This window comes from Ciona robusta, chromosome 7 (genome assembly GCF_009617815.1).
Source record: "Ciona robusta chromosome 7, ASM961781v2".
NCBI lineage: Eukaryota > Metazoa > Chordata > Ascidiacea > Phlebobranchia > Cionidae > Ciona > Ciona robusta.
The window spans coordinates 8,366,456-8,392,885 of NC_143241.1; the positions used below are offsets into that span (position 1 = coordinate 8,366,456).

Below are 26,430 nucleotides of genomic sequence, written 5' to 3' on the forward strand. Positions count from 1 at the left end.
ATAACTTATTTTAACGACTGTCGTTTTGCTATCTTGGTGTGTTCTTCGTTAATTTCGTAAATTATTTTATGCTCGGAAAAATAGCATTATTTGTTAGTTATTCAATATTGATTGTGTGTGTTGACGGCCTGGTATTCAGTGTCGATTTTATTTGTTGTTTCAGGTTTAAATAACACGCGAGTGAAAATAAAATAAGAGTTATAGTAAAAACAACAAGTTTTATTGAATGTTGTTGCGTGTGGTTCCTACACAAGATAAGATTTGGACGCATAGGATCTGTGGTTTTACTAGTTGCTACCCGCCAATTTATAATCGACGAAATTAGATCTTTCTTCTGCTAGGGAGCTGAGGGTTTCAGGGGAGTGCCCAGCCATGGGCGCCGTTTTATATGGTGCAGACGAGGCCGGCCTACTCTGGATATTATGCAGACGGTGCAGCACCTGCTGCGTATAACTGCATTTTATTAATAAAACCCGTTTAAAATTAAAGAACTAGTCGTTTTAAGCCCGCAAATAGCTAAAGAACTATATATTCAAACGTACTCAGTTATTACGCCATCGATTGGCGTAACAAAGATCATTTTCCGTAATGTTTTTCTCAACCACGCGTCCACGCATAATGCTTTGTTACGACATAGTAGCGATTCACACGCTGATTATTTGCGTCATATTATTATTTGATGCGTCGATTATTGACGTCATAATACGGTTTGACGCGTTCATTATTAGCAATCCAAGAGAAAGCAAACTGAATAGTGTACGTTTACGGTGGAGACTGTTTATTAAAACTTTAACGAAAAGTGAACATACGTTAGTTTTATACTTAAAACAGCTTGCTATGAGTATATGGCTAGCGCCTTTGCAAATACGGTTATACAACGACTGTATTAAAATAAAACAAATAACACATACATTGGTCTGTATTCAACACATTAAAGCTTTAACTTAACGGTTTAATCTTTTGGCGTGGCGGATGTCCTTGGATTCAATTAAGTACTTTAACAGCCATCTGCAGACATAGGTGCTTGCTACTTATTTTGGAACAAACTTTAGCTGCTCGTAAAATTAATACGTCATCGAAAGTAACGATTGACAGGCAAAGCCTAAGTTGCGAATCGCTTAAAAACGATCTACAAACAGTTTTAATGATTTAAAAACCCCTCAAACACTAGATCTGTACAAAATTAAGACCTATGTAATAATCAACAGCATTGATGTTTCTTGAGGCGTCATTAATGTTCGTGTGCGTATCGTAGGAACAACGTCCTTCAAAGAACGACGAACGAGTTTGACTGTGTGATTTTGCCAGTTTCATACCCGCATGAACGATAGGCAGCAGTTTTGGCAAACTTTAATAGTCGCCGTTATTGTTACTGCTGCCATGGAAAGTATAGCTTAATCGTGTTTTGGCGCGAGTGAAAAAAAACTCGCGTATACCGTATTTTCCTAATTTCTCCCAAACGAATGACGTCATCATAAACGTGGCCTCTTCTGCAATTTAAAAAAATCGGCGCCTATGTGCCCAGCAAAGTCCGTTTAGACTCTGGTGCCAAGGATTTGACATTTAGGTATTGTCTGTTTAGTGTCGGTTTAAAAGTTGCTGCTTTAAACCGCCGTTTCATCATACCAGTATAATTCTGGGATGAACCTAATAGATGTAAAACCGCTAAATCTATGCGTGAATAATAAAACGTGAATCCAAATAATTTGGGTTGTTTGGTTTGGAACAACATGCGATTTTCCATAGCATTGCAATAACAAAGAATATTTTAATGGAAATAACAATGAAAGAAACCCGTATTAACGGTAAACCGAGTCGTTGCAACATGATAGGAATAAATAATTAACATATAATGTAGCGGTTAATATCATTTCCAACAGAAAAATACAGCGCTAATATAGCGTAGGAAACTCGTTTGTTACCCAAACAATAAAACACCGCGATGCAACAAACTTGACCAGTAATCCTTTCCTTCCTCGCATTATGACGTCACAATCGCACTCGTGTTGTCAACAATGGAATGGTCACTGGGTCGCGAGGTAACTCAATAAAGCTATGTTGACTTACCGACTATTATAAAGGTCGTCGTATGGTTCGGTGGTGTTCTATCACCGCAAGGGCAGTTATATTGGTCAATTTGTAGCCCTGTTGTAATTGCTTGTCGTTTATATGACAGGTATTTGCTGCTGTGACAGGGTAAAGTGTTAAGGACTTAATTGGTAAAGTGTTGAGGCGTTGGTTTCATTTAGCGCAACTTGTTTGTCTGTTCGGTCGTGGTAACTAAGTGTAAATTAACTACGAAGGGAATTAGCAGCAAAATAACTCATTAAAACACGTATGGATAAAAGCATTAGAGGCATTTTAATGTTTCAGCAAATGTAACTTAGTTTTCTTCTAGTGGCGGGGCAAGGATAGTCGTTATGTTATAACACCGGTGTTCTGTTTCATACACCTCGTGTCGCTTACAAGTTACCACATATGTAACTTGCTTTATCTTCGCATGACGGGGCAACGACAGTCGTTATAACACGGGTTTTCTGTTCCATACACCTCGTGCCCGCTTACGAGTTACCGCGTATGTAACTTTGTGGGTGAATATTTCGTATGAAAGCAGGTATTTCAATTTTGTTCGAAATCTGATGTATTTGTCTAATTTACTGTCCATAGCTTTTAGAAATTAACGTGAATATTCTTTTGGTGACGTATGCAGCAGAGTTTTGTGAGAAATTTGAAAAATAAGTTCCGTCGGTGCCTACGAAATATAGACTTAGCCAATTGGTGGTAGCGGTGACGTCATCGGCGCTGGGGTTACTAGAAGTCAAACTGACGTTATTCCAACTGCAGACGATATGCATCACCATATCAATCACGTGACTAAACCTCGACGTCCTATTGGTACGTTTGAACAGAGGCGGGAAAAGGAATTGGACGACATTCTTGCAAATTTAAACTTTACTGTGGCAAAGATGGAAGAAGAATCAGCACACGGTAATGCCTTTTGTCACCACATATAGGAATGCATGTAATACGTATTGGTGTCTTGTAGACATGAATACCGAGAAGTTGTAGTCATAACAGCATACGTAGGTGACACTTATCGTAGTTGTCAGTAGATAGATACCCCTCATTCTAATGTCATGACGTCATATGCAATGAAAGATAATGACGTGTATTGTTACGTCGGTAGAGAGGTGGACGTATGTAACTTATTTATCCTCGCGTGGCGGGGAACGAGAGTAGTTATAACATAGGTGTTCTGTTTCAAACGCCTAAAGGCTGCTTACAAGTTACCCCATATGTAACTCTGTGGTTGATGGCTGGCATTTTATACATCCCATCAGTGACCACTGGGTTGAAGCAATTGCAGTTAAGTATCTTGCCCAAGGACACACGCACTGACGCATACCATTAGATCTGCGCTCCGCTGGATTGTAAAACCCATGTGCACTATGGTTCTACACCAAAAGCCACAAACCAAACCGTTGAATAAATAATGTTGAAACGGTATTACAGTATCTTTAACTCCGGCTCTCGTAACTGGACAGCAAACGAACATGACTGTGTAATATCAGGTAGACATGTTTTCGCTGTTACAGCATAAACAGAAGATTTTCTCCAAAACGTAAATAAAAAAAGCTTTAAAACGTAACATAATACTCACAATACACCCACAGTACATATTTGCTGTCACTTTGACAACTATCTAGTTACTGAATAAAATAGCTTTTGTTTTCAAACACGTTTGTTTCGTAAAGGGGCGGTATTGTTCGTAACAATCATTCATTGTGACGTAGTTGTATTCTCGAATGGTTCAAATGTGATAATGTTACGTCATAGTAAGATACGTTCTATACCACTTTAGCTCATTATGAGATAATAAATCGGCGTCGGACCGACGGCGTGAGGGTCTGTTTATCGCTATGTTCGATTTAGAAACGTCTGCACTTGACTTACGTCATTAAAACAATATGTACATAGCACACAGTGTATGTTAACATGTATATAGCTATGTGTTAACTGTGTAACTAAACTTGGTTGACAAATGCCCTGTAGCTTAGTTAAACTTAAAGTCTGGAAAGTTTAGATATTATTTTGTGAATATTTTGGAAATTTTAGTTGATTTACCTTCGGCTGAGTTGTGTAATAAATGTTTCACTTTGAACATTTATGTTTTGCTATCGTTATTTTAATGTGGCAGCTTTATGTAAGAATTCTGTTTTTATTTAGTATTTGTACCATAGTGTAATAAATACAAGGTCAAATATTATATGCCGGCTTTTTGTGTTTGCATATTACTACAGCTTTGTTATGGTAACGAAACGATAAAAGTTATGTATGTGCTTTGTGTACATATATCAATTAATTTAAGTTCTGTACCTCGTCTATACTGTATGTGTTAGATGTTGGTTTATTGCTATGAGCTTGGTAACCAAAGAGATAAAATTAAGTTATGTGTATGTTAGTATGTATAATATATCAAACTAACTCTGTTGTTATTTACTTATATTTGTTAGAATAACAGTTCATTGTTGCGTAATAATGGAATGCATTGTGATGCAATAGTTGTTTACATTATGATGTAACTAAAGTAGATTCACATGCTTGTCCTATTAACATCATGTAGATACCAGGTACTTACTCATGGCTTCCTGTAGTTTGTATGTTTTAGCATAAGGTGGTTGTTTTACTCTGAAAAGGCTAATGTTAGTCGTGTTGAAAGTAGTGTTAGTAAGATTTTAGATATATACATATAATATATAGCCTAAATATATTTTTTGAAACAATTTTTTTTGCGGAGTTTTTTTGCAGAGTGTTTTAAAGTCCAATGGTTGAGTACAGAGTATTAGCTGGTATAGATTTAACATTTTAGGCTTGTAATAATAGCTAAATTTTCATTCATATCATATTTTAACAAGTACCTGATTTAATGTTAGGTTAAAAGTATAGCAGAAAGTTTACTCTTTAACTAAAATCTACAGTGCACAAGTTTTTAATAATTGGTCAAAAACAAGTTTTAAACCTATTATTTTGATCTTTAAGCAAAATTCCTTACTGGGTGTTTTTGTAATTCCATTCTTTCCAATCATAGAGTGTTAAGAATGTGGTTGTTTTAATTAATTTACCCAAAAATCCACCAAAATGAACACGCAAGGCAGAACCAACCATTCTGTAGGTACGTTACCATTTCGTCTTAAAATTTTGATCATTTCATATAACATGACTAATATTTAAATGCAGTCAACTCTGGCATGATGTTACCACTAATTTAGAACCCATTTTAAATTCACACATTTCATAAATATCATTGACTAACAACTGCAGTAGATGGTAGCATGGATCAATGTTAGTATCTTAATATATAAACATAATTCTAAATATAACTTTCACAAAATTTATTAACATCACAAACTTTTATTGCCTGTTCTCTGGGTGGATAATTTGCATGGTTTTCGCTGAATCATCGATTTTATGCCTCATCATGATCAAATTCTGCTGAATGATGGTGAATTTTTGCTGAGTCAGACTACACAACCCCCACTCCGTTCTCATTGGTTGGAAAAAGCAAGTTTAAACCAATCAGATTCGGGCAGTTAAATCGGAAAACCTCATTGGACAACGGATTTTCAAATAAAAATGGCAAGAAAGTTGATGAACCAGAGATTTCTGGCGATAAAAATGCTAATGTGAATGGTCGTGTAAAAAGTTTCCCACTTTTAAAAACTCAAGAGAAAAATGAAAATATAAAAGAAGATACCTTAAACATTATACTAAAAGACGAAAACAATGAAACTACCCACATAATACCAAATAAACAAGAAAAAGAAGGTGTTGAAAAGGACCAAACCTTAGCCAAAGTACTAAACAATGTGGAAACTAGTGAAAAGTGTGAAACTTTAGATTTGATACAAAATGTTGAAGACGGTTACGGAAAAGACGGTGAAGCACCAAGCAAAATACTAAATGTTGAAAATGAAAATGAAAATAAAAATGAAATGACAGGGTCACTGCCAAAAGATGAACAAGGAAATGGAAAAGAGCGATTCCTGGACCAAATACAAACGAATGTAGGTGAAATACCAAAAAATGAACCAGGGAATAGTGAGGTAGAATTCCCAGGTTTGATACAAAATGAAGAAGAAAGTATTGAAAATGGGAAAATCCAAGAATCAATACCAAAACATGAAATAGAAAGCAATGAATTGGGAGGATCTACAGACATGGTGGCTAAGAATGAACAATGTGATAAAGAAAAGGAGTTTTTGACGGAGACAGGTTCACGTGGAAGTTCTGAAACTTCGTGCCCGTATTCCTCCATGTCAGGAGTTTATGAGGTTGAGGAAGAAGAACGTCCGTATACAGATGATGATATTGACGACATAGAAACAATATATAAGGCTCCACAGAGACACCATGTGGTGAAAAGCACGATGAGCAACGAAACGTTGTTTCTCGACGGTTTGGTGGAAAGTTCGTCGGAAGTTTTTGAAACAAATGAAAATAATCGGTGTATTGATAATGTAGCTGAAGGTAGTGCATGATATGCATGTTGTGTGCTAATTACTAACTTAATTAGTAGCAATTAAAGCAAGTAGCTGGTTAATAAAAAGCAATCTTGGTGCATGAAATAATTACTAATTATGGTGTTGCTTAAAATTAAATTTTTAATTAAAAAAAATGTCAAAAAGGTGGAAATGGTTTAAATCAGGTTTCCCAAACTGGAGTCACATACCGAACTTGGGGGTCACCGAGAGTTCACCAAGTTTACACAAATTACTGCTACACTGCATAGGCCTATTTCATACTATTAACTGTTAAGAACACTAAATTTTTCAAAATTTTTTTATTAAATTAAAAAAAGAAATGGGTAAAAAGTTTGGGAACCTCTGGTTTAAATTGCTGTCGCTTTAATGCATTTTTTTCAATTAAAACATTCCCCCTGTTGTGATATTGTTTATTAACACACTGGTTCATGCAGGGAGTTTGAAACCAACTGATGATGATTTTATTCTTCCACCCCTTCCACCTCCACCATCGGATGCCTTCCTTAATGCACAGGTGAGGTGTAAGAGTGAATAGATGAACAATAGTAGGGTGGGGAAAGAGGGGGCACGTTTAGCACATATCCTGATCGTGTTTTAAACAATTAACAACGGTCTATGAGAGTTGTGAGGATACGGTTTTATAATTCTTTGTTGGGCCGAGAAAAGAGCATAAAAAGGTGTCCCATCTTCTCCCACCTTACATACTATATACAGTAGAGTAGGAAAAGATGAGATGAGACACCTTTTAACTCTATTTTCTCGGCTCATTTAGTAGTAAACAGAGAACATTCAAATAATTATGAAACTATATCCTCACGACTCCCATAGACCGTTATTAATTCTTTAAAACACAATCAGGATATTTTGATATTATGTCGTAAAGGCGTCCCATCTTACCCCACCCCACCCTACTATGTATAAATGTCTATTTATCTCCTCCCAACTCTTTCTTGTCAATGCAACAACAGTTTAAAATGGGAGTTCTTGCATAGTTACATTATGTAACTTGTTTTTTTACTGCAGTATTAGGGTAAATAATGTTTCTATTATTACATCACAGCAGCCTCGAACCAATTATTCCAAAGTGACTTTCAATCCAGCCCAGAAAGGTGAGGATCATATAATGTTATAAGTCTGGTTAAACCATTCTGGCAATTTCCTTTTTTTAGACCATGTGTTTCAAATGTGTTTCAAATAGACCATGTAGTCGTTTTTAATAATGGAACTGCATAGCCGGGATAATGGCTACCCAAACAGGATGTCAAAACATCGTTATTTCAAACAAATTGCTGGAGAACTTGGTGTATAGACTAATATATAACCAAGTGTCATATTTTATAACCCAGGCTCAACTCAATTTTTAATCAATTATAATTTTTAATTTAAAAAATTTTATTTTTAATTTTTCATTTACTTTATTAAATATTTTTCATTGAGTTTAAACCATTTTTTCCATCTACAGTTCGGAGCCCCACTTCACCCACTTCTAAGAGGGACTTCCCCCCACCCCCAACCGACTTACCCCCACCCCCTAGTGACCTACTCGGGGCCCCCAAAACCCCCCCACCCCACGAGCAACCGAAACTAACAACAGCGAAACCATTCACCACCAACGCTACAGCTAAGGGATTTAGGAGTGTTTCATTTCCTGTGTCAAAAGTAAGTGTTTTGTTTGTAGTCCTATAATCTATTTAATAGGTTTATAATCCAATATTTATTTTTCTCTCTAATATTATATATATATATATGAACTAATAGACAAAACTAAGTGTTTAAATATAAATTAAGTATTTTATGTTTCGTTTGTAATCCTGAAAATTATTTAATAAAATAAAAATCCAATAGCCTATACCTCTATCAGTTCAATACAAACAATATTATGTTATAACTAAATGCATTCTGCTGAACTTTATATTTTAATATATTTTTAAAAAATATATGATCTTACTTTTCGGCTTTTTTTTTACCTTTTTACTTCTACGTTTTATATTCACTTTTCCTTCTTATTTTTCTTCTCTTTCTTTCTCCTCAAGTCTCCCACTCCTCCTACAAGACCAGTGTTGCCATATCAAAATCCTCCGTTTAAAAAATCAACGGAAAACAATACAAAAACCTTGGAATCTGAAAACACTGCAAAAACTACAACTTTTAACACTGCAAAAACTACATTTGGCAACACTGAAAAAACTACGTTTGGCAACACTGCAGAATCTACACCTGGCAACAATGAAAAAACATCCGGCAACACTTCCACGCATCCCGTAAACGGCCAACCAATGATGCGCACTCCAACCCCCCCTAATGGTGGTTATGTCACTTTACTACGAGATACTCGACAAATACTCATCGTATGTTTCCTTTCTTTCTTTTAGTTTTTATTTCATTCTCACTTTTTAAATCGCTTCATTCATGTTTCATCTTCTTTTTTTGAATTCGATTTTTAAGGCTTTCTTTATAATTTCTGATATTTTAATTCCTACAACCTTGTTTTATCAGAAACCCACGGATTCGAATGGAGGAAAGTCCTTTTCTTTTATATTATATTTCATTTCTCTCTTTTAAGCACATATATTATTTTTAATTCAAGTAAACCTCCTTTTAAAATTATTTTAATATTCACCAGAAATTATAAATATTTCAAGATATTTTATTCCTACAACCTTGTTTCACTAGAAACCCACAAATTCTAACGGAGGGAAAGTTGAGAATTCCACGAAAGTAACGATCCATGGAACCCCCTTCCCTACCCCACCCGGTGGTGAGATTATTTTGTAATAGCGTGTATTACTGACTGTTTTTGACACCTTCACCCAGGGGGTGTTCAATTGTAGCATGACTGTTGTTTTGTTGCTAATTCCTTTCTCTTCGTTGTTTTAATTAATAAAGCCTATATACAGTTTTTGGTTGTTTTAATTTTGAAGTTAATTTGCATCTTTCAATATCCAATAACCGCCATTATGACATCATAACCTTTCATTATGACATCATAACCCCCATTATCATCCACAGCCTCAGTGGAGGTTACCCCGCAACACAACTTACCTGGTGGAGCAGTTTACCAAACCACAACCAAAGAAGGTTAATTTATTATTTAATTAATTTAAAAAATTTAATTGTTTGGGGTAATTTTTATTCATAACTTGTCCCCAAAAATCGTTGGTGATTTTTAATTTTTTAAAATTATTATGTGATTTTTTGTTTGTCTAATGTTTGTATAAATCCAGCCCATAGCTCAGTGTTAAGATGCTTGCACAATAACCGGAGGATACCGGGTTCGAGACTTCATACTGATAGGTGTATGTGTCCATGGGCGGGACATTTCTTCAACCAAATGGTCATTATTGGGTGGATTTGTAGCACCATAGCTATCATAATAATAATGACCTTTAATGTGTAAATCCTATAACTAACATTTTTACTATAGAAATACCATGAGAATTGTCCTTTACCATAGAAACATTATACTCAGACGACCTACACCACACAGACACCTATTAAAAGGACTGGGTCATAAAAAACAACCAACCTATTTCATCATAGAAATCACACAATTGCAAACTTAACCACAAAAACCATATATCTAGGCGACCTGTACCACACGGACACCTACTACCCCGCTTCTAACCCCGGTGACCCCCAAGCTGTCGTACTTGAGCGCACAAAGACGACCACCCTTGTTAAAGCACCCCACCATGAGGGTATTGGGCCAACTACCGGGACAGGGGTGCCAGTCGCGTTGAAATCGGTAAGTAATAATTAGTGGATTAATTAAAGGTCAATTGTAATAAACACCTAAAAAAAAGGATTTTGATGCTCGATACTAATAGACGTATGTGACCTTGGGAAAAACACTTAACATTCATTGGTCCAACACAGTGGTCACTAATGTAGCACCCTTGGTGTTGGGGTTATAGCTTATAGGACAACTCTCGCCTAAACCCCAGGTCCCATGCCATGTCTCACTGTAGGGCCTCACCCATATAGAATAGAATGTGCATATACAATGTTTAGGTAATGAGCCAACTCTGGCCTAAATCCCAGGTCCCATGGTGTGCCTCACTGTAGGTCCTTTACTTATGGAAAATAGAAAGAAGTTTAATTAATAAATTGTCGCCATCCTAGCTATTTCTCAATAATTTAAATATTTACTCTTCCCACCCACAGTCAGTTGATGATTCAAAGCATTGGTATAAGAGCATGTTCAAACAAATGCATAAGATTGATGGGAATGAAGGTAGGTAGCTTGTTTAGGTTCATTATACTATAGCAGATATTTCACCAAGTCTACTTTGCCTGGGTAGTGGTATGTAATTGCTCCAACCCAGTGGTCACTAATGGGTTGTCCAAATTGTCAGCCATAGAGAAAACAATCACCCACAAAGTAACATACCTGGTAACTTGTAAGCAGGCACAACATTAATATATTCATTTTCTTATTTTTCACAGCAGACACACCAGAAACAAATGGCTCAAGTTCAAGGCCTATGTCAGCAGATAGCAGGTTGGTGTAGTTTAATCTTATGGTTTTTTAAAATGGTTGCAAGGCAGTGGAAGCGACTAGCAGACCCCACTCATATCCTATTTCTTTTTAAGGCCTATTGCTTCTAAGTTTTAAAATATTGTCACCAAAGCATAACAGAGCAATTTGATTGGTTTAAAATGAATGGCAGCGTACCAGTCCGTGTTTTTTATACGTTAAGATGTTACTGTGAAAATATAAATTTTGAGTGTGACTGTTATTTTTTCACCACACGATGGCGTAACCATCTCATCCCCATAGCAACGGTCGACACCACGTATCCATGGAGACGGAACGACCAACCAGGGTGGGAAAGATAACGGATTACAAACCCGCTGAACCATACGTGGTTGAGAATAAACCGGTATTTATTATTTCTATTGTAGTACAACGTTGTTTCTAATTGTTGTATATAGTAGGGTGGGGAAGACGGGACACCTTTTATTCTATTTTTCTCTTCTCCTTTTAAACGAAGGACATTCAAAGAATTGTAAAACCGCATCCTCACGACTCCCATAGATTGTTGTTAATTGTTTAAAACACGATCAAGATATTTAGATATTATGTGCTAAAGGTGTCCCGTCTTACCCCATCCTACTATATATATATATATTACTTCTATTGTAGCTTTATAGTATTTTAATTTACAACCTATGTATATCCATGTTACTATTGTAGTTTGTATCATATGTGGTAGTTCTAACATTTCATTGCAGTGTATAAATGACTTAACTGTAATTTTTAACATTTTTGAGTGTTTTTAACAGAACAGGTTAATTTTTAACATAGTTAATCTTTTCTTTTTCTGTTTTCTTTGTCTTTTTTCATCTTACTCTTCTTGTTATAACCACTGTCAGTGCCTTGCAAGGATAAATAAGTTACATTCATTCACTTAAACAGCCATAAACACCTTTTTCCTGAATGAGTGAACGAATATTTATTTTCTCCTGTGTAGCAGCATCGGGCCTTGAACCCCCAAACTCTGGGCTACAAAAAAAGAATGAGAACCAAGGACTGTAAAATAAATACTGCTACAGGCAGATGTGCTAACAACTCTTAGCTTTTCCCTTAAATACTTTCTGGTGCCGTGGCAAAGTGGTTAGCGCGTATGTCTCTAACCCAGAGGTAATGGGTTCAAGGCTCGTCGCTGCTACCATTTGGGCGTATGTGTCGTTGGGCAAGACACTTAACAATTACCCATATACCTTTACCTTCTACTTTAACCCACCCAGATCAGACTGAACTTAAACCACCACCAACCCCCGCCCCCACGTACATACTCAGTACAGGGGAACCCCCCATGTTTAGTAAGTCCTACACCTAACGCATGGCTTACCTGCACCTCACTTTCACCTAATGCTTGGATTACTTTTTCTTAGACCCTAAATATTATTCAGGTTTTCAAAAACTATTTTTAAAAAAAGCCTTAGATATATTATCAGATTAAGACAGATTCTGCAACCTTTTCAGTCTTAAATGAAACGTTTTTACTCAAATAAAAAACAGACATCAGGCAGATCTTTTCATTACTTACATGGTAACTCGTAAGCGGGTACCACATGCATGAAATTGGACACCTGTGTTATAACTCACGAATTTCCCCTGCCACGCGAGGCTTGGCATATAGACTTAGGGCCAGAGTTAAGATCTAGACGCGTTTGCTTATTTTATAGACTGGTAGACTTATGTTTTATGAACCACTGTAGTGTTTGATGCGAGCTAGTTTGTATTTATGTTTATGGAATATGAATGTTGTTGGTTATGTATAATTACATTAAATTCCTAAAGTTAAAGTATGAATACTGTTGATAATTGGCCTTAAATTTATGTTTAAGTATCATTTGGACTTATGTGGTTTTTGGTTTATAACAATGATGATTTCTGGGAAATTAATTGCATTATAACGAGGTCATTAGCTGTTGAAGGGTCCTTTATGTTGGTTAGATTGTTGTTTGTTATCCTGATACCAGTCTAGTTTGATATAAATTGTCTCTTCCGGTAGAAAATGTTGTTTATATTACACAATCATGTTATACCTGCCATTTTGCAATGCTTCTTTAGGGTTAAAAATAGCGTTTTTTGGACTAGAAAATCAAATTTATATGTTACAGTGTATCTGGTAGGGATTGTAGTATAATATACTAGTGGTTGATGTTTTATCATGTGTTTAAGTATTGTAGTTGTAATTTACCTTGAATCATGTTTATTGCTGTGTGGGTTTCTCATATTTAGTGTCATAAAAATCGACGCATGTTTGATGGACGAACACTTCGTTTCAGACGAGCTAATTTATTTACATTATCTACTTGCAATAGCAGAATAGTTATGTAACAATTAATATAATTTTAACAATGAGCATTAAATTGTTACATCGCTATATTATTGCTCTTTTTGGATGGCAATGCCAAACCTGCAGCCATGTTAACGGCTGTTATTTTATCGATATGTTTTTTTTCATTTTACCCATTCCGTAATTTTTTGATACAGTAATCAAAGGGACTTATAACTTATAAATTAAAAAAGGTTATTGTAATATATTATTTAATTAGAATTCAACAATGAGCATTTAATTGTTACATCACTATTGCTGTTTCACTTTGAAAATTTGTACCTGCGGTCAGGTCTGCACTCGATCTTTTCAAGTACTTTCAAAATAGAAGGCATTGTTACATCACAAAGGGGAACAGAGACTTGAATGTTCGACACACGCTTATAACAATTAACCTCAACTACAAGGTCATGACTGCCATTTAAACTTTCGTTGGAAACTTTGTTATTCCGATGGAATTGTGTCGAGTTATTGACATTGGGTGTGTTGAATGGATAGCAGTTGTTGGTTGAATTGTGACTTAGCAGTTGCTATTCTTTATTTGGTAGATTTAAGTATTTTTATATTTGCGTAGTATTTGCTAAGTAAGAAAAAGGGGAATCTATTTTTATATTTATTGTTGTTGACAGCTGGCATGGGTTAAGGCTTAAAGGTCCTTGAAAAAATGTTCATTTGTGATAAAGGTTGTATTTGTGTTTAGAGTATTTTTTAACAGATTCAAAAACCTTGCAAAGCGGAGTAAACAATAAGTTGAAATTTGTTTAACAGTGTCTGTGGTCTAACTATTCCTGCAGTCTATGAGTTTGGTGCCAAACTGTGTGTTCCTGAATCCTGTATAAAACGCTTGGCGGTAAATTGATTGTTTTTGAACAAATATCCGATGGGATGCTTGATATGGTACCGGTATTTTTTTGTCATTCAGTCAGATATGTATGGCTGGCAGCAACAGCATATTCAGGGTCCATTATATATTTTAAACCAAATGTCCCTGCAGTAGTAAAGGCAGAAAAAAAAATTGTTAATTAAAAGTAAAAATAAATTTATAAAAAGAGAGATGGTCGCTCCAGTGCATCACTTTGTCCTGTATAAAACACAAGAGCTCTAGAGGTATATTATATATATATGTATATATATGGTCCTTGCACTGTGCACGAACCCACAGTATAGACCCCCTTTTTCCAAGAACAAATCAAACATTTGTATATTTCCTTTGAAATGATTGTGATGTCATAGGATGCATTCCAAGACAATTCCTTAACCATTGTTTGTTGTTCAATATACATTGTGATGTCACACAGTAATAGTAGTGTGTGTTGTTGTATGCAAAGCATAAATGTTGTTAGAATTTAAGTCTAAGTGATTAGGATAAGTTTTAATAAATTTAAGTTAAATTGAAAGTTTTCATTGTTTATAAATGTGCAGTAACTTTACATATAGGGCACCAAACTCCTATAAACGCGATTAATGCAGTGCAGAAAATTAGAGGGGGTACCCCTGCCCACCCTGGCACCCCAGGTTTGGCGCCTATGCATGCCCTATTTCTCAATATATTTTAGCTATATATAGGTTTGGGCACTCTGCAATAATTGCATCATATTTATGGTTTATCATCATTGTTGCTAAAGTTAGATTGACAAGTCAGTTATGTGTGATATCATTATTATATTACGGTCATGGTCGGTTTAGTAATTTAATCACAATTATATAAATTGAATTCTTCGTTAAAAAACATGATTTTATTCCACTGACATTTTGTCAAGGTGGAACCATTTTTAATAGGTTAGTTTATGAGTTACATTATGCATGACAGGAAGAGCAGGTCACATTTAGGTATAAAAACCTTAGTTTTGTTGCACTAATGTTTTATTTGCTATTTAGCAAGACTTTACCAGGATATTTATACCAGAGGAGTTAGTTTATTTATTAAACAATGCTTGGTAGCAAGAGGAACAAAATGTATTCCGTAGTTTAGTTTATTATAACAGTTTCATCTGCCGTTCAGCAAAACTTCTTTATATGAATTTTAACTTGAATCATATTTAGTAGTCCAGCAGAATTGTGTCAAATTATGGTCGAATTGTGGGATTTGAGGTAAAAGCATGTAATTTGGTACACTTACAGAACTGGACATGCTGATTATTTTAAAACTCAGACCCATCTCGAAATCTCGTTTTATGACGTCATGGTGACGTCATAAAAATTCCACAAATCAAGAAATTTTTGCACTTTTGTTATTGAGGTTAAACGCATTTTATTACGTGGCGCTGTATTGACTGTTTATAATTTACAGCACTCTATTGTTTCAAAAGTGAGAAACTGATCATTTGGAATTAGAAGCCATTATATGTCAAGAAATTGCTTCGTAACTGTGATTCAGATAGCTTTCCAGAACCTCGTTAAATAGAGTGAAACTGTTGGTTGCAGATGTATGACAATAAAACGTGATGTCAAAGAAGATCGTGATTTTCGACTGTGAAAGATCTGTAAGACGAGAAAAATCTAGTACTATTGACTAGGGAAAATGTTGTATTTGTCAAAAAGATACTTCAGAGAAACTGCTATGTCCGGCGACGTTCCATAGAAAGGGATATGACCGCAACTCAATATATAAGGCACTCGCTGGAAACATTTTGAAATTCGCTGAGTTAGGATGCATGCCAGTAGGGTCCTGCCGTGGTTTTTTGCCCTAAACCATACGCACTATGCACGTTGGGTATCTGTTCACTTAAATGATATGCTTACGCTTGAAGACACAGACCAAGATGTTGCCATAGAATTTGCGAGAGGTTCTTTTGTTGTGGGAAAGACAAAGCATAAGTTTTCTTCAATTGCACTCGATCACGCTCACGAGCAAAATAACAAGTGTGTTAAAGGAGATGGTGGAGCTATAGGGCTTACGGAAGATTCCTCTCAACTTCTACGGTGGATGCTTGCTGGTCCTGAAGTTGCCCGGATCGTTGGGGAATTCGAAGTGTCAATGCTTACAAGTAGCGAAAAACATGGCTCTACTTTGTACCGGCACCATGAACAGACATTGAGTGTGCAGCAAGAATTTGAGAAGCAAGTCCGCTCTCTAACACTTGTAATAGGGGAAAGTGGAAATCCTTATTTGGAAGAAAGTGAGGACTTACTCGTGCTTGATACGCGTGACATAATGAGTGAAAAAGTTATTAAAACAGTAAAAAGTATCGAAAAAGCGGGAGATCAACAATACAGAAGGTTTTTGGAGGAGCGCATATTGAAGAAAGACAAGTTAATATCTGACCCTATACCGAAGAACAAATTCCCACTCTTCAGCTATCCTCCTTTGAAATCCAGTACATCTACGAAGTTAGAGATCAATACACTAAAGAAGAACTGTCAACTTTTCTCTCAGCTTTATATTTCATGCCAAGTGCGAGAAGGAAACCTTGCAGAATTCTTTCAACATGAGAACAACAGTTGTCCTCCTGCACTTTCAAAAAATGAGGAGATTCGCTCAGGTAGAAAAGCAGATTTGGTAACCTGTCTGGAAATTATTGTCCCTCCATCCACTGAAAAGCTTAATGTTGACGCAGTCATCATTGATGGTGCAGCAGTAATTAATATGTTGAAGCCAATGAATTCCAAAACATTTGGAGAATATGCAAAGGATGTCTATTTACCATTCATTGAAAGGCAGCTCAAAGATGCTTCAAGGGTGGACGTCGTTTGGGATGTTTACATCGCCAATAGTCTAAAGGCATCTACTAGAAACAAACGCGGAAAAGGAGTACGAAGAAGAGTACAGCCAAATTCAAGAATTCCTGGATGCTGGGGAGCTTTTCTTCGTTTGAATGAAAACAAAACCGAGCTGTTCAAGTATCTAGCTGAGGAAACAAACAAAATCTTTACTTGCGACAAACAAATTATAAGTACTTACGCGCAAAATGTTTTGTGCAGATTGCCACAAGAAACAGACGAAATTTGCCCCTGCAGCCAGGAAGAAGCCGATACACGACTTCTGTTGCATGCATATAATGCAGCAAAGCGTGGCTATGATAAAGCCATGATACGGACAGTCGATACGGATGTAGTGGTGATTGCCACGGGAATGTTTCACGAATTGGGCCTTTCGGAACTCTGGGTTGCATTCGGTACAGGAAAGAATTTGCGATATTTGCCTATCCATTCTCTTTGCAACCGCCTTGGCAGGCAAAAATTGAAGAGTCTTCTGATGTTTCATGCTTTGACAGGCTGCGATCAAGTGTCTTTCTTCGCAGGCAGAGGGAAAAAGACAGCTTGGGAGACATGGAAACACTTGGAAGATGTCACGCCAGCATTTAAATCTCTCTCTGAAGCACCAGATCTTGCTGACGTTGATCAGAGTTTACCAGTTTTGGAACGTTTCGTTGTCCTGCTTTATGATCGAGTCAGCACATGTAGCTATGTAGATGATTGCCGCAGAGAGCTTTTCACAAAAAAGGGAAGATCTATTGAGTCTTTGCCTCCCACGAGAGCAGCGTTACTAGAACATGTGCGGAGAGCTGCTTATCAGGCTGGGCATTGCTGGGGCCAGTCACTGGTTGCCAGTCCCGAGCTTCCAAATCCAAACAACTGGGGATGGCAGACATCTGCGGAAGGGTTTGTTCCTTTCTGGACAAATCTTTCGGAAGTATCGTCAACATCCAGACAACTAATTAAATGTGGATGCAATCCAGAAAAGGTTGCCGTGGCCGGTGCAAATGTGTTCAATCAGAGCTTCAATGCACAGCGCTTTGCAAATGTGACGGAGACTGCGATAGACTATGAACATTGTCGTTATTTGTTTTATTTATCGTTCCATGACAGTTAGCTCCATTGTTACTTTATGCTTGTCTCCCTGATAATGCGAATACAAGCCAAAATTGCGACGTCACCATGACATCACATTAACATTAGATTTGTTCTGTTGATTTGTATAGTAGGGTGGGGGAAGATGGGACACCTTTTCATTCTATTTCTCGTCCCATTTGGTAGTAACAAAGAACATTTAAAAAATTATAAAACAGTATCCTCACGACTCTGAAAGACCGTTGCTAATTGTTTAAAACACGATCAGGATATTTGGATATTACGTGCTAAAGGTGTCCCATCTTCCCCCACCCTACTGTATATATTCATCAACGGTCCTTACAAGACGACTGCAGACCTTTTTTCTTAAAACTTAAACGTTTTTTTAAACTAGCAAAAAGTAAAACTAGCAAAAACTGTGTTATGAAATCATCGAACCGTGACGTCACCGTGACGTCATAAAATCGAGATTTCGGAATGGGTCTGAGTTTCAAAATGTTCAGCGTATTAAATTCTACAAGAGTACCAATTTTCATGCTTTTACCTCAAATTCCACAATTATTTCACCATTCTGCTGGACTATAGTGTTCTGTGTTAAAAGTTTGTGTGTTTACTTTCAAGGAATATACTTAGTGGTTGTTACACTAGCATGGTGTCTCGTGTGTTCAATTTTGTTGGTGCAATTTACTTCAAATCATATTTGTTGTTGTGTTTAACCTTGTTTTATATTCAGTGTGTTAAGCTTCTTAAACTTGTGCGTTCAAGTATGTTTAATGCTTGCATTAATTTTTGTGTTTTATCAGATATTGTATTTTTAATTTAACCTTGCAGTGTTTTAAGATTCAGAACTGCTTGTGTTTAAGGTATTCTGGATCAAGTATTGCAGTTGTTAATAACCTCAAATTCAGTGTGTTAGGTTTTAAAAACTTATTGGTTATTTATATTTGCCAGATTCCATAGGTTTTTGTGTTTTGGAAATAAATTTAACAAGGTTTGCATTATGTTGTGTATTGTAATTGTAATTTAACTTTACATTATAAGGTGTTAGGCTTTAAAAACTTGTGTGTTGTTTGAATGTGCTACGTTCAGTTTATATTTAGTGCAATATAAATTGGTTAATTGTAATCTACAAACTTCCTATTTGTGATTTAACCTCAAATATTATTTAGTGTTAGGTTTCAAAAGTTTGTGTTTGTTTAAGTTTGCCGTGTCCATGTTAACATTGAAGTGAAGCATGTTTGAAGTTCAGAGTTACAGATATGCCGTGGTAACGACAACATTTGCCCAAAATATTTCGTTTTTTACGTTTTTGAATTTTTCCAGCGTCGCAGCTCGAGTCTGGAGGATTTTTCCCAGCAAGATTGGCAGGAATATTTTGACGATATTCTTAAACCGAAATCGGTGAGAACTGGTGTCCCCACATTGAGGTTAAGGCCATGGTGTGTCTGTATGAGCTTAGTTAGTGCATGTATTAGTAAGGCCGTAAGGGGGGTTAATAGCCGTGGCTTGGTGGTTAGGTGTTTGTATCCTAATAAAAGATGCTAGGTTCGATTCCCGATACATATGTCTTTGAGCAAGACATTTAACGGACATTAGCTTTTGCATTATTTGGGGGTTCTGGAAATTTTCAATACATGATGCATTATTTGGGGTTTATGGGGTTAGAAGTCACTATTGGGTTGTCCAAATTGTCAGCTATACAGAAACACCTTGGTTCAGACCTCAGTGGGGGGGCACTGGTAAGCTAGAAAGTTAGTTGAGGTTCCCTTTTTCCTTCTCTCTCTCTCCTTTAACCTTTTTTCTTCTCTTCTCTCAGCCAAGTAAAATATGGGACATGGATGTGAAGAAGGTAAGTTGTCATAGTAACCTGGTTGTCATGCCAACTATGGCCACACTGGTTCACGCAGCTCACTTTTTTGCACCTGGCAAACTTTAGAAGTAGTTCCAAGAGATAATAGGACAACTCTGGACCTCACCCATATAGAATAAATTATGGCTTTTTGGGCCAACAGCACACTTTAGTTCTGTGAATCTATTTTGCGAACTTAAAATCTCATATTTTTTTTATATATGAGATATAAATGAGGTTCTACAGTGAGGCATGCCATGGGTCTTATTAGAATTTAGGCCAAAGTTGGATTTTCCATAACATATGCTTAAACTTTTGCATAAATTATTGATAATTAATAAAATGTTCGCAACACATGGGGTGGGAAGGTTCTGCCTACCACCCCTGGTATTTACAAAGTTGGCCGCCTATTTATTACTTCGTGATTAGTTAATTATTCATTCGATCATAGGCTCAATAATTATGACAGATATTTGGCATAATGATGTTAGCAGTCGTGACGGCTTATTTATGAATACCATGCTGTAGTTGCAATGTAGCAATGCGTGTGCGTAAAACACACATTTCCCGGTCAGTTTTAATAAACACATAGCAGCCTATATATATATACAGTGCAGCCAAGGGGGTTAGGGGGTTCCTTTTAAAACGCAAAAAAAATTTTTTGTAATAATTCAAAAAAGTTTTTTTAAAAATTTTTTGATTAAAACCCCCCCTCCCTTATTTTTTTCTGGCTGCGCCACTGTATGTATATATAATAAGATTGTTTTAATTTCTTCACTTTTGGTTTAAAAACTAAAACCATGTTTAGTAATTCTAAAAATGAACTTTGTAAATCAGTTAAAACAATTTTATCATAGATAACAGATATTAACAGATGCTTTTAAAAATAAAGGCAACTGTTTCATGCATATATGCTGTTATGTTTGTGTTGAAACTGACCAGAAAATATGTGTTTTATGAACATAGATATAATATTTATATTTCTATGTATTACTGCAATGCAAATGTACAAAACTCATGGTTTATATTTTACGAGATAAATATTTAATGTTTTTTTTCATCCCCAGCAAATGGAAACAACTGTGCAAACTTCATCTACAAGGTTTGTGGTGTTTTATAAAATATTTGGTCAACACTGCTTAAAATTATTAAAATTGGTCGTCAAAAAAATAAAAAATATTTGGTCAACACTGTCCAACAAAATAAAAAGGTCAACACTGCTCTATTTAAAAACATTTGGTCAACACTGCTTAAATGAAAATATCTGGTCATCACTGCTTAATTAGAAAGTATAAAAGTTTTGGTCAACACTGCTATCAGTGACATCACAATCCCCATTCAATCAATGAAACAGGAAATGAAATGTTTTCATCAATCTTGATTTATTTCACTTTCGTGCGTACCTCGAGTAGCGTGCCGAATATGCTTGCGGTGTGCTATGCTGTGGTTTAACTTACTATATAGGGATACTAGTAGTTTACTGTTACTGGCAGGCAAATTATTACTTTTTATTTATTCAAAACAATAAAAAGTAAAAATTTTTGTGCTACTTTTCTCTTAACCAAAAAAGTTCGGTAAAATTTTATTTTTAATTTTTTTTACCAGAAAATTATTTTTTAAACACGTGTTTTGCTTTTCTATATTAACTGTTGCAGGGATCTATTAGTAGTGTATATATACTGTTGTTGGCAGGCATATTACTTTTATGTTGCAAAATAACAAGAAAGTTAAATTTTTATGCCAAAACATTCGTTTTTAAAAGTTATATTATGCCCGTTAGCAACAGCTGTAGAGTGTTAGTGTTTTTAAACAGTATTGCATTAAATTTTTTTTAGCTAAGGTTTGACAATATTTACTTTTGTGAGAGAAAATTGTTCATTCTTAGAGCTAAAACAGTCCAGTACAGACAGAGACTGCAATTGCGTATCAATTATTTAGGTAGTTGAAATGTAAGCAGGGTGAAAGCTTAAGCGGCAAAATTTTATTCTTTTTATAGGTTTTAGATTAGAGCATTTATAAGGGTATAGAAATGTTATATTTATTGCAAGTAATTTATAAATTAGTTTTATAATATTTCTATTCCAGTTACACCCCGCCTCATTCGAAAATGTCGGGTTACCATAGCAACGTTACTAAACAACCAATTACAACGCAGCATAAGAAAGGTAAGTCGTATCTACGGTAGAATTATAAACTCACTAATATTGCAGTAATGGGACAACTTTGACTCCATAGTGTTGGTATGGAAACTCAACCATGTAGAATAAAAAGGTGTTATGACTGTAATTTTGTTGCTAATTTCTTTCTAATAACTCGAATTCAAAGAGAAAAGTAAAAACTTCTGTATATTTTCATTGTTTTAACTTGAACTTTCTAATAACTTAAAAACATTAATGATGTGTTATTAAAATCCTGATTTTCAAAAACTTAATTCCTTAGAATCTACCACGGATGCAGTGAAGCGTAACGTGAACCAACAACAACGAAAATCACAAGTTAGTTTGTTGATTATGATGTCATAACTAAGCTTTATGCTGCTACTATTTAAACAATCACCAACAAAGTACATGTGTATGTAACAGAACACCCGTGTTATAACGACTGTCGTTGCGCCGCCACGCGAGGATAAATAAGTTACATACATGGTAACTTGTTAGCGGGCACGAGGTGTATGAAACAGAACAACCGTGTTATAACGACTTTAATTTCCTGCCATGCGAGGATAAATAGGTGCATTCATTAAGTAGGGTATTTAATGTAACTAAATTTTCATTTAAGCTATATGATAACAAGGATAACAAAAATAAGTGACATTTTAAATCAAATAAAACAAATAATTTTTGACACATAATTTTTTTTTTTAGGGTGATGGGATTCGACAACCAGCAAAAGCAAAGTTTGATTTTAATTCAAGAACTGGAAAGGAGTTGTCGGTCAAGCGAGGACAAACGGTGATTATCACACGTCGTGTGGACGATAATTGGTACATGACGGAGACACCGGATGGCGTAAAGAGCGGAATTATCCCCGTGGAGTATTTGAAGGTGGGCGTTGGGGTCGTAGTTGTGAGTAAAAACTATATGAGGTTTGTTTACTATCTGTGTTGGATTAAGAGCTGTAATACGTGAATCCAATAAGTTAGATTTGTTTTAAAGAATTGTCTGTCTAACTATCCCTGCCTCCCCTGTTTTTATTTTGTTTAAATGTTTGTTGCTTATGTGCAGTGTTTACTGACTAAGGCGCCAAACCAGGGGTGGCAGGGTGGGCGGGCCAACAGTGCTATAACGATCACCCCACTTTTGTCCCATTAATTTAAAACAAAGCATTAAAATACCATTTTCGTTTCCGCCCATGTTATGAACCCCCCCACCAGGTGATCACATCATCCAGCCAACCCGACAAACCCACCCGGCACGGACAAGCCAAAGCAAAGTTCGATTTCAACGGGAAAACTAAAAATGAACTTTCCTTCAAGAAAGGAGATGATTTGGTTTTGTTGAAGCGTGTGGATGATAATTGGTGAGTGTGGTGTTCGTGCCATGGTGTCTCTTGGTGCCGCGGTGTCTTGATTGGTGCCGCAGTGTCTTGATTGGTGCCATGGTGTCTTGATTGGTGCCATGGTATCTTGATTGGTGCCGCGGTGTCTTGATTGGTGCCGCGGTGTCTTGATTGGTGCCATGGTATCTTGATTGGTGCCATGGTATCTTGATTGGTGCCATGGTATCTTGATTGGTGCCGCAGTGTCTTGATTGGTGCCATGGTGTCTTGATTGGTGCCATGGTATCTTGATTGGTGCCGCGGTGTCTTGATTGGTGCCGCGGTGTCTTGATTGGTGTCATGAACGCGTATGTAACTTTGGGTAATTGTCAGTGGGTTGAAGCAATTGTCGTTTAGTTTTTGTGTAATGGGCCAACTCTGGCTTAAACCCCAGGTCCCAATGGCATGCCTCACTGTAGGTTCTCACTCATATAGAATAGAATGTGCATATACAATGTTGGGATAATGGGCCAACTCTGGTCTAAGTCCCAGATACTACTCACAAACCAACACATTCACTCCTGTTTCACCAACTCCCCAGGTACAAAGGCAAGCTTGGTCCAAACACCGGTATTCTCCCTGTAGGCTACGTGCAAGTAACGTTGGAACCTGAAACTAAACAAACCAAGAAAGAAACGATTCCTAAACAACTTGAGGTTTCGCCGAGATCATCCCATTCACAACAGTCGTCAACTATTAGTCAGACTAGTTTGGACAGCAGTGAACCAGATGGTATGTTTGTTTGTATGGTGGGGTGATGACTATATTACCGTGTAAACTGTCTCAGTGGGGTCTAGATGGTAGCACCCTGGGTGTTTTACTAGGGTTATGGACATTGCCCCAACCAGGTCTCAGGTGTGCCTCACTGAAGACCTCATCCTTATAGAATAGAATCTCTATTATTGAGTGTCTATAAACTGCCACAGTGGGGTCTAGATGGTAGCACTCTGGGTGTTGGGGTAATAGACCTACATCCCAGGTCTCAGGTGTGCCTCACTGAAGACCTCATCCTTATAGAATAAAATTTCTATTATTGAGTGTCTATAAACTGCCTCAGTAGGGTCTAGATGGTAGCACCCTGGGTGTTGGGGTAATAGACCTACACACCAGGTCTCAGGTGTGCCTGACTGAAGACTTCACCCTTATAGAATAGAAGTTTTTTCCTAGATAATTAGGTGTTTATATCTGTATCATAGGTGTCTATAAATTGCTTATTCTTCCCAGAAACTGAGAAAAAGAATCGGGCTGCTTTTCTCGCTCACTCCGTTGTCGGCCACACGCCGGCACTAGCGAGCAACCACCGTCACCGGGGGGAGTTCGACCTCACGGAGCTCGACCAAGTTATCGACCAATCAACCGCGACAGTCGCTCAGCCGAAACCAACCAACATAGAGGTCCATTACGATTACCCAAAACCCATAAAACCCCAGTCCCCTAAACCACCCCCAACCCAGCAAACCTTACCCCTACCTACCGTACCATCTTACCCCTCTTCTACAAGCTCCCAGCCCTCCAGCCCGCGTGCCATCTCGCCCCCAGCGCCCGACATCGATTACGGCCAAATTATCGGTCGTTACGTGGCTTTGTACGCTTACGAATCGAGCAACGAGGACGAACTTGACCTCCGCCCTGGTGACGTCGTTATCGTGGTCGAAATTTGTGACGACGGCTGGTACGTGGGGACTTCGGAGCGGACCGGGGGTTTCGGGACTTTCCCCGGAAATTACGTCACTGCTGCGCAATAATGGAAGAAAGCAGTGTTGCCGAGTAAAACTGCTGCTCTAGTGTTGCCAGCTAAAAACTGCTTCCAGTGTTTCCGAGTTGTTTTTATCAATCCAGTGTTGACCAATTGACGGGAATTTTCAGAACTTTTGTGACGTAATTATGTTGTTTGTGACGTAATTATGTTGTTTGTGACGTAATTATGTTGCTTGTGACGTATGAATAGAGGGAGGTGAATCAAAATCTAATTAACAATGACGTTTTTTGTGACGTCATTATGATTTTAACAATGCTTTTATCACGCAGCCTTTATTACGTCACAAACATTCACCATGCACGTCACAATGTGTAAATTTGCCACTGTAGGTCGCTGTGGAGCTATCACCTGATTGGTTGAAATATTTTTTTTTTGAAAAAACATAATTTTTTTCCTTCCCATGCCCGATACATTATCCGCTTGATAATCGCGCTTATTAATCCACAATCGCTACAACAATTCACCTTGTTGCACTAGAATTATGGTTCAAATATGAATTTTATGCTTGTTTATAATAAAGGTGTTTATTACGTAATAATCATGTTTTAATATGACGTCATAGGCAACATTATAACATCACAATTAACATTCTGCTTTTCTTCTGTTACGTCATTTAGCGCATTGTTAACAATAATCATTGATTGATATTTATTATTGTGACGTCAGAATCTAATTTTGTTTCAAGATTTGGTGAATACAGCTTGCTATAATGTACAATTGTTGTTTATATCTTCAAATACGATAGCGAAGATCGAATTAATTAAAACAAAGAAGAGAAGGAAATTAGCAGCGAAACTACAGTCGCTAAAACACGCTATACGACCGTGGATCAAAACTACTTGAGTAAAAGTGTCAAATAAAAATAAAAGCGCAAATGTGTTTATATTATTTCTTTGTTTCTTACGTCATCATCCCAGATAATGACGTCATAATCGCTAGATTCTCGAATCGAAAGGCCAGTTAGTTCAGAATTTCGGTATGTGACGTCACAGAGCAACCAAAGTAGTTCGATTGTAATAATTCGCATCGAAACAATGTTAATGTCACGTCATAATGCGGTTTGTTAGTTTTAGAACAGAAACTATTATCTAGTGTGACGTCACA

At 36.7% G+C, this 26,430-nt stretch overlaps 2 protein-coding genes across 18 annotated transcripts; both read left to right on the plus strand.

Moving 5' to 3' along the window:
- Nucleotides 1-1,505: 1,505 nt before the first annotated feature.
- Nucleotides 1,506-26,043, plus strand: LOC149734472 (vinexin-like). Of its 16 annotated transcripts, XM_089881709.1 has the most exons (23): nucleotides 2,846-2,988; nucleotides 5,090-5,173; nucleotides 5,524-6,528; nucleotides 6,977-7,056; nucleotides 7,603-7,651; nucleotides 8,005-8,201; nucleotides 8,576-8,890; nucleotides 9,216-9,300; nucleotides 9,552-9,620; nucleotides 10,127-10,287; nucleotides 10,707-10,776; nucleotides 10,989-11,043; nucleotides 11,323-11,425; nucleotides 12,294-12,368; nucleotides 19,505-19,582; nucleotides 19,998-20,030; nucleotides 21,098-21,132; nucleotides 22,116-22,195; nucleotides 22,470-22,525; nucleotides 22,895-23,074; nucleotides 23,404-23,549; nucleotides 24,109-24,299; nucleotides 24,792-26,043. In XM_089881709.1, exons 2-23 carry the CDS (start codon nucleotides 5,140-5,142, stop codon nucleotides 25,310-25,312), a joined length of 3,618 nt encoding a protein of 1,205 aa, XP_089737835.1. In that variant the 5' UTR covers nucleotides 2,846-2,988; nucleotides 5,090-5,139; the 3' UTR covers nucleotides 25,313-26,043. The 16 variants fall into 16 exon arrangements, with proteins under 16 accessions (XP_089737829.1, XP_089737831.1, XP_089737830.1 ...); XM_089881703.1 differs by lacking the exon at nucleotides 5,090-5,173 and having other exon boundaries at nucleotides 1,506-2,988; XM_089881705.1 differs by lacking the exon at nucleotides 5,090-5,173 and having other exon boundaries at nucleotides 1,506-2,988; nucleotides 10,992-11,043.
- LOC149734473 (uncharacterized) lies at nucleotides 12,375-19,498 on the plus strand. Of its 2 annotated transcripts, none has more exons than XM_089881721.1 (2): nucleotides 12,375-15,481; nucleotides 15,681-19,498. In XM_089881721.1, the coding sequence occupies exon 2, from the start codon at nucleotides 16,041-16,043 to the stop codon at nucleotides 18,201-18,203; it is 2,163 nt and encodes a 720-aa protein (XP_089737847.1). In that variant the 5' UTR covers nucleotides 12,375-15,481; nucleotides 15,681-16,040; the 3' UTR covers nucleotides 18,204-19,498. The 2 variants fall into 2 exon arrangements, with proteins under 2 accessions (XP_089737847.1, XP_089737846.1); XM_089881720.1 differs by having other exon boundaries at nucleotides 15,700-19,498.
- Nucleotides 26,044-26,430: the final 387 nt, after the last annotated feature.

Coding starts and splice junctions, on each gene's coding strand:
- LOC149734472 (XM_089881703.1), top strand. CDS start 2,850: ATGCATCACCATATCAATCACGTGACTAAACCTCGACGTCCTATTGGT. Junction 8,891..9,215: donor ATACTCGACAAATACTCATC/GTATGTTTCCTT, acceptor TTGTTTCACTAG/AAACCCACAAATTCTAACGG. Junction 11,044..11,322: donor CCTATGTCAGCAGATAGCAG/GTTGGTGTAGTT, acceptor TCATCCCCATAG/CAACGGTCGACACCACGTAT.
- LOC149734473 (XM_089881721.1), top strand. CDS start 16,041: ATGCATGCCAGTAGGGTCCTGCCGTGGTTTTTTGCCCTAAACCATACG.